Source organism: Ceratosolen solmsi, unplaced genomic scaffold (assembly GCF_000503995.2).
Source record: "Ceratosolen solmsi marchali unplaced genomic scaffold, CerSol_1.0 scaffold11, whole genome shotgun sequence".
NCBI classification, from domain to species: Eukaryota; Metazoa; Arthropoda; class Insecta; order Hymenoptera; family Agaonidae; genus Ceratosolen; species Ceratosolen solmsi.
Genome location: NW_011948416.1, coordinates 4,288,963 through 4,303,278, shown reverse-complemented (window position 1 = coordinate 4,303,278; position 14,316 = coordinate 4,288,963). Strand labels below are relative to the sequence as shown.

The 14,316-nt window shown below is 29.1% G+C and overlaps 1 protein-coding gene across 1 annotated transcript in view; it reads left to right on the top strand.

Moving 5' to 3' along the window:
* The first annotated feature begins 5,471 nt into the window (after window positions 1-5,471).
* Window positions 5,472-14,316, top strand: part of Nedd4 (E3 ubiquitin-protein ligase Nedd4) — a 9,101-nt gene continuing 256 nt past the window's right edge. Inside the window, exons 1-16 of the mRNA XM_011496073.1 lie at window positions 5,472-5,917; window positions 6,600-6,800; window positions 6,999-7,159; window positions 7,923-8,100; window positions 8,417-8,526; window positions 8,699-8,837; window positions 9,465-9,515; window positions 9,791-10,061; window positions 10,831-10,889; window positions 10,959-11,024; window positions 11,091-11,320; window positions 11,396-11,500; window positions 11,591-11,600; window positions 12,524-12,527; window positions 12,640-13,279; window positions 13,980-14,316. The exon at window positions 13,980-14,316 is cut by the window's right edge and continues 256 nt beyond it. Of these exons, the coding sequence (XP_011494375.1) occupies window positions 5,861-5,917; window positions 6,600-6,800; window positions 6,999-7,159; window positions 7,923-8,100; window positions 8,417-8,526; window positions 8,699-8,837; window positions 9,465-9,515; window positions 9,791-10,061; window positions 10,831-10,889; window positions 10,959-11,024; window positions 11,091-11,320; window positions 11,396-11,500; window positions 11,591-11,600; window positions 12,524-12,527; window positions 12,640-13,279; window positions 13,980-14,082 (2,385 nt within the window). The 5' untranslated portion in view covers window positions 5,472-5,860 and the 3' untranslated portion in view covers window positions 14,083-14,316. The remainder of the gene's footprint in view (window positions 5,918-6,599; window positions 6,801-6,998; window positions 7,160-7,922; window positions 8,101-8,416; window positions 8,527-8,698; window positions 8,838-9,464; window positions 9,516-9,790; window positions 10,062-10,830; window positions 10,890-10,958; window positions 11,025-11,090; window positions 11,321-11,395; window positions 11,501-11,590; window positions 11,601-12,523; window positions 12,528-12,639; window positions 13,280-13,979) is intronic.

The following is a 14,316-nucleotide window of genomic DNA, read 5'->3' as shown; positions in this document are numbered from 1 at the left end:
AGAGGACTACTCGATGGACTACTGCGTTGATCGCGCCACGCCCTGGCAAGTTGGAGAGGACGATGCATACAGTCCTCGAATACATTAACAGCCGTCTCTGTCTCCTAGAAGCTTTAGTGCTCCTACTACTCCGGATAGTGTTAACGCTGAGCCTAAGAAGATCCACTTGGACTTGGCGCGTCGGTTAAAGCCTCGATTTTCGGCTCCAAATGTTTTTTGTTGTTGACGCAGCCGACTTAGCGCCTCGCCCCTCTCCGCCCACCTCGCCCGTCCCGCTCAACATACCACGAGCATCAGCAGCCCCCGTTATCGCTTTAATCGAGCGAGCGAGCGAGCGAGCGAGCGAGCGAATTTTGCAAATAGCTAATGCAATTGGCTCGAATGCGAGTGGCCAAATACAGCGTGGACTTTGTATTCCTTTGTATTTGATTCGATTCGATTCGATTCGATTCGATTCGATTCGATTCGTGCGCAAGGAAAGGCGGCTATTGATGTTAATCTTTTTGAATCAGGATGGAAAGTACCGTGTGAACTATTATTTTATTTGTATAAATCATCGTTGCATTCATAACTTTATAAGATTTACTTTACATATCAAACACTATTAATAATAAAAGCCAGCATTCTTAAGTACTTGCTAATTGTTTTCTTATTTTTAGTTTACAATTATAAATAATGAATTTGCTAATATATAACAATCATTTATTAATTGAATGGGAATTTCCCGATATTTGACATTGACAAATTTTATTGTTAATCGGCAAAAGGTCTTTTGAAATGCGCGTCGTCAAGCTTTTATTATTCATAATGAAAGCTCTAGCCAGGGTTTATTATCAATTGTACATGCGTAAAAGCTCGTAATATGAAAACTTAACCGAAAGTAATTCATAACCGTGTGGAATGTACATGATTTATATTTGTATTTCAATATTGACAGAGTTATGCGGCCTTCTGATGACATTTTTTTTTTTTATGGGTTTTAGATAACACTTGACTTATTAATTTTGTCAATTTCAAAAAAAAAAAAAAAAAAAAAAAAAAAAAAAAAAAAAAAAAAAAAACAAAATCAAAAAAATAACCAGATAGCTGATTTATTTGTCAATCAATCCACGCCAAGAAATGTAATTCTACGTTAGTGTACGAATGCTAATTAATTTTTTGCTATGTAAACCATAATTTTATATTTGCTTTTTTCTTTTTTATTTGCTCTTTTCTCTTCTCTCTTCTCTCTCTAAATCTCTCTCTCTATCTATCTCTCTCTCTCTCTCTCTCTCTCTTCTTGTTCTACCGAGAAATAAGCGTTAATTTTAATTGAACTTTAAATAATTTATTCATATTTTATGCATAATAGTGAAAGTTATTGTCATCCATGAACTGATTTTGTGTAAGCTTTCTTATTAATTTCTCATTAAACAAATAATTACAGTGGAATTTTTGCTCATTCATTTTTTTGTTTTTTTTTTCACTTCATATCACTAATTACTGTTCATTCATGCATCAATAAAAAGAGCCATTAAGAATGTCTCTGTACCAAAACTTTATTATTCACCGAACGAGAAATATTTATCTGCGCTTTATGCAAAATTAATGCATAACTTTGTTTTTGCAAGTCTTTGAATAGAATTTCAAAGATATTCTCTTATGCTCGTTCATACCTCGTTAGGAGCAGTCGACGTAATTGTCATCGACGAGTTACATCGATCCACACACTCGCTGACACACGCACGCACACACACTCTCTCCGTCTGTCTGTCTCTTTATTTTGTTTTCATTTTTCTTTCTTTATTTCTTTCTTATTTTTTTTTTTTTTCTTTTTGTCAATACTCCGATAAGTTGTGTACGTTTGTCAGCCGTTCGACCATATTGGGTACATACTTATCTCTCACTTACTTCTGCGAAGCTTATAGTACGCGTTATCATATTATGATTTAAAGCCATTTCTTATCTCTCATTACGAAGTAGTTTAATTTTATATTATTCAGTGTATTCGAATAGTAAATGGCTGATTTGTGTTAACGAATTTTAATAAATGCGCCGTATTAAATTTATACAACAAAGTGCGTAAAACGTAACGTTTCTTCTGCTAAAGTGTCGAATAAATTTCGAAGAAAATGCTACAGTGACAATAACGACAATACTCTATCAGTTACACGCAAAATTTTTTGTTTTTACATAACAACGATGTGAAGCGCCTTATTATTGCAGATATCAATTTCTCTTTATTCTCCTTTTATCATTTATTGCTGATATTTATGTTTGGTGAAGTTTTGTGACTCTTGATATTTAGTGATGTTTCGTGATATATTTTATGGAAATTATTCGTTAACAATTATTGGCAAAAGGACAATATGTAGTGTATGATCACATGGAGCAATGCTACACATCCATATGGATAAAGGAAAGTTTTGAAGAGCCAAAGTGAATCTTATCAAGAATTCAGCTTCTGTAAATTTATAGAAATACTTATTTGTAAAATTAATATTAGTATGGAAAATGATATATTTTATATACGATGAGACGTGTATTGGGACTTTTTCAATTTATCCGATAACATTATACATAATAATTCAGTGTAGCAACGATAGATAATTTTTATTCTCTAACTTCGTAAAAAAAAAAAAAAAAAAACAAACAAAACAAAAACAAAAATCATACTATACAGTCCTAATTTGTTTATCAATTGTTGTTTAAAAGATTACTAGATGAACAGTTTAAGTATTTGATCTATCTTGCAAATATCTAATGAAGGACAAAGAATTCTTTTTCTTAACAGGAAATACGAGTATGATTTTTGAAAATGGAACGAAACAACAGATAACAATACAGCTTTATGTATTAATAAAAAGAACATTATCCAAAAGTATTTGATATTTTATTTATCGAATTTTATTGTTTAGTTTATTGACTATTCGTTAGATAATTGAATGAGAGTATTTGATGTTTGTTATACAGATTTTGTTTCTTTTTTATTATTTTTTTATTTTCTCTTTCTCATAATAATCTCGACAAATCCTTAAAAATTAGACAGTTTGCTTTGAAAATATAACAATTTCTATACTTATATATGATTTTAACATACATAAATTTTTCTCAATTTGCAAAACAAAAAACTTGAATTTTAGTACTAATAAGCTTTTAGGAGATAATGCCAGGCACTCTGACATACCCAATGTATGCTTGCGTGGAGCCACCGCAGCCTAGGCGACGAGCACACTCCTGGACACACCATCATCGCTTTATGAACAATCCTAATACTAATGTTAGACCATCCAGAGTGTCTCTGACCAATCCTCCTGGTGTAAGAAAATATCATTTCTTTCTTAACCTTCATCAATTTCAGAAGATTAAAGAATTTTTTATTTCATTTCTACGAGTACGATCGTATTTGAACTTGTGCAATTTTAATAAAATTTTTGGCAATAATTGATACAATAAAATTAAGCAGCTTAAGTACAATATTAAAAGGTATTTGTTTATATTATATCTATACGCCTAAATTCACTTATCTCTACCTCAAATACCAGCTTAGGTTTAATAAACAAATTTTTTTTTCATTTGTTAAACACATTTATTTAATTAGTCGCTTTGTTGTTATATCTTCTACACGTCATACCAATATTTCAAGAATATGCACAAACGAACTCCAAATACCAACGGAATTTTATTTAATTTGACATCTATTTCAGTCTCTTTTTCTTCCTAAAGATTATTTAAAAGACTGAATATTACAGTCATAATAATAACGCTAAGGCTTTACAAAAATGATGTTATTCTCGTAAACGTAAGAAAAATCAACGAAACGCGATAAAATGATGGAAAATCAATGTGCAAATTACATTGACATTGAAAATTATTCTAGTATGATTAGCAACATATCACAAACATGATAAAAGACTTTTTGAAATGTTTGACAGTGTTGCCGAAGAAACATGAAACGTTTGACAGGGAATAATAGTCTTTTCGAAAAATAAAAAAAAAAATATCTGTTTACTCAAGCTGCAATTATTATTATTCATACAATTTACTTAAATATTCATTGTGTACTTTGTAATTTAATTACTTCATGTATTTAAATATATTGACAAATTTTAGAAACGAGAAGAAGGTATCGTCTGTCTGACAGGGAAGTTTCAAAATGCAGTTTTATTAAATTATCAATAATATTAACGTTGATACAATTAATATAATGCAGTCAATTTATTAAAAGCCGTAAACACAAGCGCTTGCACACTAGTACGCAAATATATATAGGTGTGTGCGTGTGTGCGTGCATAAATACACACGTGAAATTAATTGATTAAATTATAGGACATAAAAATTATTATTAATTATATCGTTACACTTTGTATGGGTACAACCACCTGGTGCGTTGCTCAGAGCGACAGTCGTAACGTAAGGTTAGTCGTCAATTGCGACAGAGACTTTTTCACATTATTCAATCTTTCTCTCTCTCTCTCTCTCTCTCTCTCTCTCTCTCTCTCTCTCCCTCTCTATTTCCGTGTTTAAGGTAGGGTTGGCGAGATATTTGTCTGATGAGTGCAGTCGTTTGACGAGAAAGATAGAAAAACGAAAAACATTTTCTTATCGCTGCAGTAGAATGAACGAGTTGCTTGTTGGGTCAAAGTCCGATGAATAAAATCTTTCTTAACTTTCTCGATCGATGGATTTATCTTAATGTCCAAAAAATTAGACGTTATCAATAGAATTAAATCTCTTGGATGTCTTTTTGTCATAGTTCGTTTAAGGAACTACTCAGGAACAGAGAAAGCATGTATATGTCTCTTTTTTACGATTTGTGTGTGTGTGTGTGTGTGTGCGTGTGCGTGCGTGTGCGTGCGTGTGCGTGTGCGCGTATGAGATAGGGAGGTGGGGTTGTTTTTTTGGATCTGACAGAAGTCATTAGGAGTAAAAGTAAATAGTTATCTCTTACGGAGTTTTTTTTTGTCCCTGAATTCGACCGATTAATTAGATCACGCGCGATTGAATCAGAGCTGCCGTATTATGGATTATGAATATTTCGAAGGCCCTTCGTTCGTTTTCTTTGCAACAAAAAAAAAAAAAAAAAAATGCTTTCAATCAGAAACGGACACCCTTTATATACTAGAAAGAGTATGGCAAAAGTCTTTATTGCTTTTGTCGGATAAGAAATCGCACACCGAGAGACTTTATGTACGGTCAGAGATAAAAAAAAAAAACAAAAAAAACAAGGCCAAAAACGATACCGCCAATTAAATGATCAATGATAAATATAATAAACAATTGTTTAAATCGAAGAAGAGTCATATAGTTAATAATGTTTACTGGACTAATCGGTAGGATTATGTTAAATTTTGTCCCATAATAAATATTGAGAAAGGTGATCGTTTCTCCACTTTTACCTATTTATTATTATTTACAAATAGCATTCGCTGCTTCAATAACAAATTGTATTTCTAACCTTAAAAAACAATTGTTACCTTCACGGAAGAAACATTATTGATATTAACATAAAAAGAAAAGAGAGAGAGAAAAGAATGATCAAATATGTAGTAAACTTTGGTCGTGCATAAATAAAAAACACAAAAGAAAAATTATGTACAATTCTAATACTGGCAACGCTGAATCATGTAAAAAGGGGAAGGTAGCCATCTTTAAAATAGGCAACATATGTCACATCCGTCTCTCTCGCGATATTTCGTGACGTAGTGGGGTTATTGGTAAGACAAAATAGGTTTCTTCATGGCACCCAAGGATTACAATTGCAATTGCGAATTCCGTTATTAATTTACCGAAACTGGGGAAACAAAGGGGGAAAGTGATAAAGCGGAGCATCAAAGCACGCGATAGTCAGGCGAAATTTTCGCACTCGCACGTCTCGTTAATGGCAGAGGAAAATGTGTACGGCTATAATCCGACAGTCGGCGCCGATGGGAACGACGTATGTAAAGCTTTTTGACAGTTTGACAGAACTTACAGGTTGGATTTTATAGTAACGAAGCCCCTCGTCGTAATTTGCTTTGACAAATTTTCATGCCTATTATTATGTTTTTTTCCATCTCTGAATTACCTTTAGACGGAAGACTATTGATGTCGCCTTAATTTTTTTCTTTTCCTCTTTAATATGACAGTTATCCGAAATACTTGCCTTAGCACTGAATAACTGTTTTCTGCAAATAAGATTTGTGCAAAGTATATTTTGCAACTGTTCATTTTAGAGAATCGAACTTTTAATGTCATTAGTAAAATTGAGCTTATAATAAAATTTGCATATTCTTTATAATCCAACGTTTTATTTCTTATAAATACACTAGTTTAATTCTGCAATAAAATCATTGATTTGATGTTTATATTTCCCTTCCATCTTTTAATGATAATTGAATCGATTTTTTTTCTTTCTTGCTTTCGTTCTTCTTCATTTTTTTTTTATTTATTTTTTATTTTTTATTTTTTTTTTTTTTAAATATTTTAAATATATTTTTTTAAATGTTGAACCCATTGTTGAATGGATGTTGAAAATATCTTCCTTATAATATTACAGTGGTTGAAATTGAATTTTTCTTATTTCCAATAATGCGTTAGTACACTCTGATTTATATTTTTTAATAAATTTGTATTTTTAGAGAGAAGAAGCTACAAGCAGGTTAAGGCTACGGGTACAAGCAGGACATAATTTAGCTAGGAAGGATATTTTTGGAGCTAGTGACCCATACGTCCGTATAGAGTTAAATACTGTTAATGGAAATGAAATTGTAGATTCTGTACTTACAAAGACTAAAAGAAAAACTCTTAATCCTAAATGGGGAGAAGAATTTATATTCAGAGTAAGAAGTTTTTTTTTTACTGAAATATATGTACGTTTTATTACATGTTTTGTTATTGCTTTTGTTTTTGTTTTAATATTATAAACCTTGAATTGTTAAGAAATTGATCAAGAATATAACAAAAGATTTATGTGATTTTAATTTTTGTTAATCTCCTGAAACTTGATATATACAATAATATTCTATTTTTATTTGTAGGTAAAACCACTCGAACATAAACTTCTGCTACAAGTATTTGATGAGAATAGATTAACAAGAGATGATTTTCTTGGTATGGTCGAATTGACTTTGAATAATTTACCAAAAGAACAAGAAGGTAGAGTCATTCCAAATAAACAATATATTCTGCGACCTCGAAAGTACGTATATTAAATTTTTAATCGAGTAGCCAATTTTTTATTTTTAGCTCTAGAAATGTTTATTTAAATTTTCATAAAGAAAGTGTGTATTAGATGTTTATTTTTACCTAGTAAAGTTTTTTCCAAGCATTTTATAAAATAAAATTTTAAATATATTTAAAAAATACATAAAAATATAATTAGAAAGTGGATAACTCATACCGAAGAGTTATTGATCTCACTGAGATTATTAATTATAACAAAAGTAAATTAATTACTAATAAATAATTTCTAATCAAGAAGCACATTTATTTTTAAATTAGATCACAATTATTTTTATAATATACACACACACACACACACACACACACACACACACATATATATATATATATATATATATATTTTTTTTTATTACTACGTTTGATATCACTCGTTTTCATATTTGTTACTTGACACGCGTAAGAGGATTTATCATTAGAATAATAACGTTTCTTTAATTATACGACAAAATTTCAAAATATTTTGTTTGTATGTAAGAATGTGAATATATATAAATCTTAGTGCACTTTGCAAATAAGGAACTGTAAATTAAATAGTTTCGTCATTAATTATTTGATAGTAACAATAAGAAGTTTTAAGAATGCGAGCAATCAACTTTAAAAGATTAAAATAATATTAAATATCAAACTATTTCAACATTCCAGATATAATGCGTTGTAATCTTTAACGACTAAATTAGAAGAGAATAAGTAGAATTAATTCGTTTACTTGAACATTGCAGTACAAATCAAAGGTCCAAGGTAAAAGGCACTTTAGAAATATATCATGCATATATATCAGATACGAACGGTGCTATTGACACTGGAGAAGGAGATACAGTATCCGATTCTGGAGGGTGGGAACTTTTAGATCAACCAACACCAACATCAAACTTAACTCCAGAAGAACAGGGATCCGAGGTTTAAATATATTTCATCTACTTTAGCATTTAATTCTTTTGGGAAAAGTAATAAGCAATACCTGCAATGTTTGAAATATAATATATACATATAAATATATGTGCATGCATATATAAAATTGTTATAAATCAAGTTACTACTTTATTAACGAATATTGAGTTAATGTAAAATTCATTGTCACATTATAAAAAATGGTTTTATAATTGCTAAGTAAAATCCTCAAATCTTACCCTATACATAATAATATAAGAACCAATTGTATAATGTACAAGTATAATGCAATCCAATGAGTAATGTTAATATTTTTATTATTTAGACAAATGGTCCATTACCACCAGGATGGGAAGAAAGACAAGATGCTAATGGACGAACGTATTATGTTAATCATATAGCACGTTTTACACAATGGGAACGGCCTACTGTAGCGTAAGTTACGATAAAAGAATGAATTTATTTCTTGTTTTTATATATAATGAGAATAGTTGACCAAAATTACCATGTATTAGTTTGAAATAGTATAAATATTTTTATAAATTAGACTACTTTATTTTATTTTATATCGTTTTACATTACATCTGTAATAAATTAATTTTTGTAGGAATATTATGCCAAGTGGTGGCGTAACACAAGAACAACGAAATTTAGACACTGCAACTACAGAGTTTCAAAGACGTTTTCATATTAGTGTAGATGATGCAGAGAGTAGACAAAGAACTTCTGGTATCAGTATCACACCGGTAAAATGAATATCATTAACTTTAAATTAAAATTATAATATGTGAATAAATAAGAATTTCGTACAATACTATCGTATACAGTTAAACACTATTAAGGAGTAGAAAAGAATAAGAGTTTTAATAGAATAGAAGAAAATCTTTCCACTTTTAAATGAGTTGCATGGCATTATATGATTTGCATGATTTCTATACGTAATTCTAAAAATAAATAATAATTAAAATGTCCAAAGAAAATGATGATTATTAGTATAGTTGAAAATATAGTTGCTTTTTGGAGTTTATAGAATGACTTTGTGGAGTAATTTAATCTTAAATGAATAGATATTTGTAATTCGTCTCAAAATCGCGTTATTGTTTTTCTTTTTCTTTCATGTCGAAAAAAATTTTACAAATTTGATAATAAATAAACAAATAAAGTACCAAATGTTTGAGAATTGTAATATATATATATATATATATATATATCAAGATAATAATTTTTTTTTTTAGACGTTATTTAGAATAATGGATTCCGCGTTGTTACAATCATTTAGAGCAATGTTGAATTATTAATTTTTCTTATCGTTAGTATATTATTTTTATTATAGCATTAGCGTTTAAATTATATATAGTAATTTTTATCTGTAGAGTGACGACAATGTAGATAGTCCAGCTGGTTCTAGGCGATCATCTGAACAGGTAATTTTCTTTATTGATCGTATCATTAAAAACTATTACACGTCATAAATAATCGTGTAAGTTTGTGGATTTAATGTTATAGCCCCTATTTATTTTATTTCAATGTCTTTTATGTAGATTTTGATATTATTTAAATTTTGATCTATAACAAAGTAAAAGAACATAAAAATACAATAAGTAAATATTAAAAAATAAATGCGAAAATGAGGCGGCAGATATTATCAAATTCATCGTCGTTTGTAACGCTGCATCGGATGATCAATTTTTTCGTTAAGATTCTAGCTGAAAGTCCAAAGCCTCTTAATGGCGAAGGCTTGCCACCTGGTTGGAGCATGCAGTTGGCTCCTAATGGCCGGATGTTCTTTATTGATCACAATGAGCGAGCCACGACGTGGATCGATCCAAGAACGGGAAGGCCAAGCTCAATACCTTGGCATAATGTGCCATCTGCAACAATCAGAAGTGATATCGATCAATTGGGACAATTGCCTGAGGGCTGGGAGGAGCGGGTTCACACCGACGGCAGGATCTTCTTCATCGATCACAGTAAGCAAATCAATATTGTATCTATAATTTTATGAGCGAATAGTTTTATTAAAAAACGATTCAATTATACAAGAGTTACGACGTTTGTAAAAGCAAATTTTTTACGAATCATAATAAATATTAATGGATTTTAATTTAATATTAATCCGTGTAGACTGTTAATAGGCTAATTATGTTAATTTTAATTATTAATGTGTTAATTTTAAATATAAAATATATCATATATTCTTTTATTAGTCTCAAAATTGTGTATATTTAGAATATTAAAACACTTAATAGAATCAGAGTATTCGAAATATTTCAATATAATTTAAAATTATAATGTTTCAAAGTAAATAATTTTTTTAGCAATAATTTAACAAATCTACCATTATTATTAATTATTAATTATTATTATTATTATTGTTATTATTATTGTTATTAATATAAATTGTTATACTATTCTTATACTATTCTTTTATTTAAGGACATTGAATTATTTAAATTGATTTTTTAATGATATGCATTAGGCAGATTTATTTAATTTAAATTTTTACTATTTGAAGATTGATTGCTAATAAATATTGAATTAATTTTTTAGTTTTACTTAAATTGTAAAGGTGATTGGTAATTTGACGTTTTTATTCAATATTACTTGATCTCAAGTTTTGAGTTAATTTTCTATTATATGTATAATAAGTTTTTGTATATTTAATTTTAAATATTTTTTTTTATTGTTTTGTATATCATTTTAACATATTTTTATTAATATATTTTAATATTTTTCTAGATACAAGAACAACTCAATGGGAAGATCCACGAATGTCAAATCCTCAAATAGCTGGACCAGTAATTTTTAATTTATATTTCATATTTTATTGTAAATGCTGTATTACTAACAATAATTCTTCGTTGCAGGCTGTTCCATACTCAAGAGATTACAAGCGCAAATACGAATACTTAAAGTCGCAATTAAGAAAACCAGTAAGTGATTTGACATTTAAATTATGTGCCTAATTATGGCCGAATTGTAATATTAATATTTTTCAGAACAACGTACCCAATAAATTCGAAATAAAAGTTGGACGTAATAATATTTTGGAGGATTCGTATCGAATTATTAGTTCTGTTAACAGGGTTGAAATATTGAAGACGAAATTGTGGGTGGAGTTTGAAGGAGAAGTAGGCCTTGATTATGGTGGTCTTGCTCGTGAATGGTTTTTCTTATTGTCTAAAGAAATGTTTAATCCATACTACGGTTTGTTTGAATATTCGGCTATGTTAGTAAATTTATAAATTTAAAATAAATCTTAATGATTTGTTATATTATTTACTAAATCATTCTTTTTGTCCAGGGATAATTATACTTTACAAATTAATCCATTTTCGGGGGTGTGCAATGAAGAGCATTTGAATTATTTCAAATTTATTGGACGTTTACCATGGGAAATTGTTGGATGGTCAGTTGTTTCTTATTAAATGTTATTACATTAAAATTATATTGAATTACGACAAAATAATTTTCTAATATTAAACATAAATTTAGCAAGTGAAATAGAGGTAACGTTGTTTATTTCCGAAGATAAGGAGATTTATCATTTATTTTAACCGTTCACTCTCTTGCATTAATTAGGGATTAGAATAACTTTTAAAAAATAAATGTAAAATAGATGTTGTAAAGTTTCATATTGTACAACTTTGTGTATCAAGTTTTTTTTATACTTATTTATGTCTTGTATTAATTAATTAACAAAGAGAATTTTTGTCTTTTTTTATTCATGCATATATGTACGTAAATTCGCATAAATTTTCATTATGGAATTTGTATAATATTGATTTTAGAATTTTTTTTATAAAAAATTAGTTATTGTTTTCAAACATTCCAATATCTATTGCCATTTTATCATAATTATACTCAGATTATTAATATTATTTTAACAGTGATATTTTATCTTTTAATGTTATTTAAAAATGATTATGATTACACATGATTATTATTTATTTTATGATCGATCTCTTGAATATCTTTTGGTATTAGAACTCGATCGTCTTGCATTTAAAAATCTTTCGGCATACATATATTAGACTTTTAGTACTCTATGAGAATTGTTAGGGTAAAATAGTTTTAATTATTTAATAAACTAATTGCAACTGTCGGTAATGTTATTATTATTAAGGTATTTGATATTTTTTTATGTACTAAAGGAATCCGAATCCGAATGGAAAAGCAATTATAATTAATGTTAAATTTATAAATAAGAAAATTAAATCTAAAATAAAAAATTATGAAATTAACAGTTTTTCTATAAGTTTTTATTAAAGCGATCGTTAAAATATACTTGACATAAAGAAATAATTGTCTGCATTGCCAAATTAGAGAATTAATCTATTGTTCTAGTATTTGTAAAATATGTCAATGTGATTATGATTATTTTCAGTTATTTACAAAACTATTTTTAAGCAATTGTTAAATTTTTGTACAGAAAAGTACGCAATTTTTTTGCTACATCTATTAGCTAAATAATTTCTAAAATTTTCATTTAAATATTATATTTTGCATTTGAAAGTATGATTATTTCATAATATGATTAATTTCCAGCTTTTTTCATTCGACCTTTCTACAAAATGATGTTGAGTAAGACCATTGATTTAAAGGACATGGAAAGTGTCGACTCGGAATATTATAACTCTCTCCTCTGGATTAAGGAGAACGATCCGAGCGAGCTCGAGCTAACTTTCTGCGTTGACGAGGAGTCCTTTGGTCATACGTCGCAACGCGAACTCAAATCTAATGGCGCCAACGTTCCGGTGACTAATGACAACAAGGACGAGTATATAAGTCTAGTGATCCAGTGGCGTTTTGTATCGCGCGTCCAAGAACAAATGAATGCCTTCCTCGAGGGCTTCAACGCCCTCGTACCATTAACCCTTGTCAAGATCTTCGATGAGAACGAACTGGAGCTTCTCATGTGCGGTATTCAGCACATCGACGTCAAGGATTGGAAGCAAAATACCCTCTACAAGGGCGATTATCATGCGAATCACATTACCGTTCAATGGTTCTGGAGAGTCGTGTTATCGTTCAACAATGAGATGCGCGCGAGACTGTTGCAGTTCGTTACGGGAACGTCGAGGGTACCGATGAATGGTTTTAAAGAGCTTTACGGCAGTAACGGACCGCAACTCTTTACTATAGAGAAATGGGGCACACCTGATAATTATCCAAGGGCTCACACATGGTGAGTTGTGATACTCGCTTTATCTCAAATTTCATTTTATAAATAATAAGTGCACATATTACCAAAATTTCATCTTTTAATCTTAATAATTTATCGTATTATTTTCATGCTCTTTATAAGAAATAATAATTGATTAATAAAAGTTACTTGACAAAATTATAACGATGTAAGTAGATTGGCAACGTAATTATTACTTATTATTTTCTATTTACTCAATGGCTAAATAGGAAAATGTATAACAATATATGACAAAATGTTTTTAATCTTTAGTTACAAAATTACATCGCATCGAATTGAATCAATAAAATCGTATAATTTTCACAGATTCATATTTCAATAAAATTAAAACAAAAATTTCATTCAAACATGTCCAATGATTTCCAAACATGCATAATTTTCTGAAATTTTGTATTGGTAAAAATTGTGTCATATGGAACATGGTCTGTCATTTTAAATCATTTTAACTTTAATTTTAATTGTGATTTTTTAAAATTGAAATTGAAAAATCGAATAAAAAAAAAATAAATATTAAAGAATTTATTTAATGATTAACCGGAAGTTGATATTAATAAATTTAATTTCACTTTGCCGAAAAAAGGAAAGATTAAATAATGCGTATATATTATTATTATCTTACTATATATTATTAGGAACTTGGACTTAAGTATAAATTTTATATCAGCTAATAATTATATTTCAGTTTCAATCGAATTGATCTGCCGCCTTATGAAAGCTACCAGCAACTCAGGGATAAACTCATCAAGGCAATCGAGGGTTCACAAGGATTTGCTGGGGTGGATTAGCGCGAAATTCCTTTTTTCATGATGATACCTGTAATATAATGTATATATGTATACGTATATGCAGACTAGATGCTACCATTTTTCTATACATATACATCATATTATTTTACGTATATTTCGTAAGAAAACGACGAATTGGTAATATACAATCTCATTATCGATGATTGAAATTTGAAAATTAGGAGGAAAACCACTTGCGAGGGCAATAGTATTAAAGAACAGAATGAGCGAAAA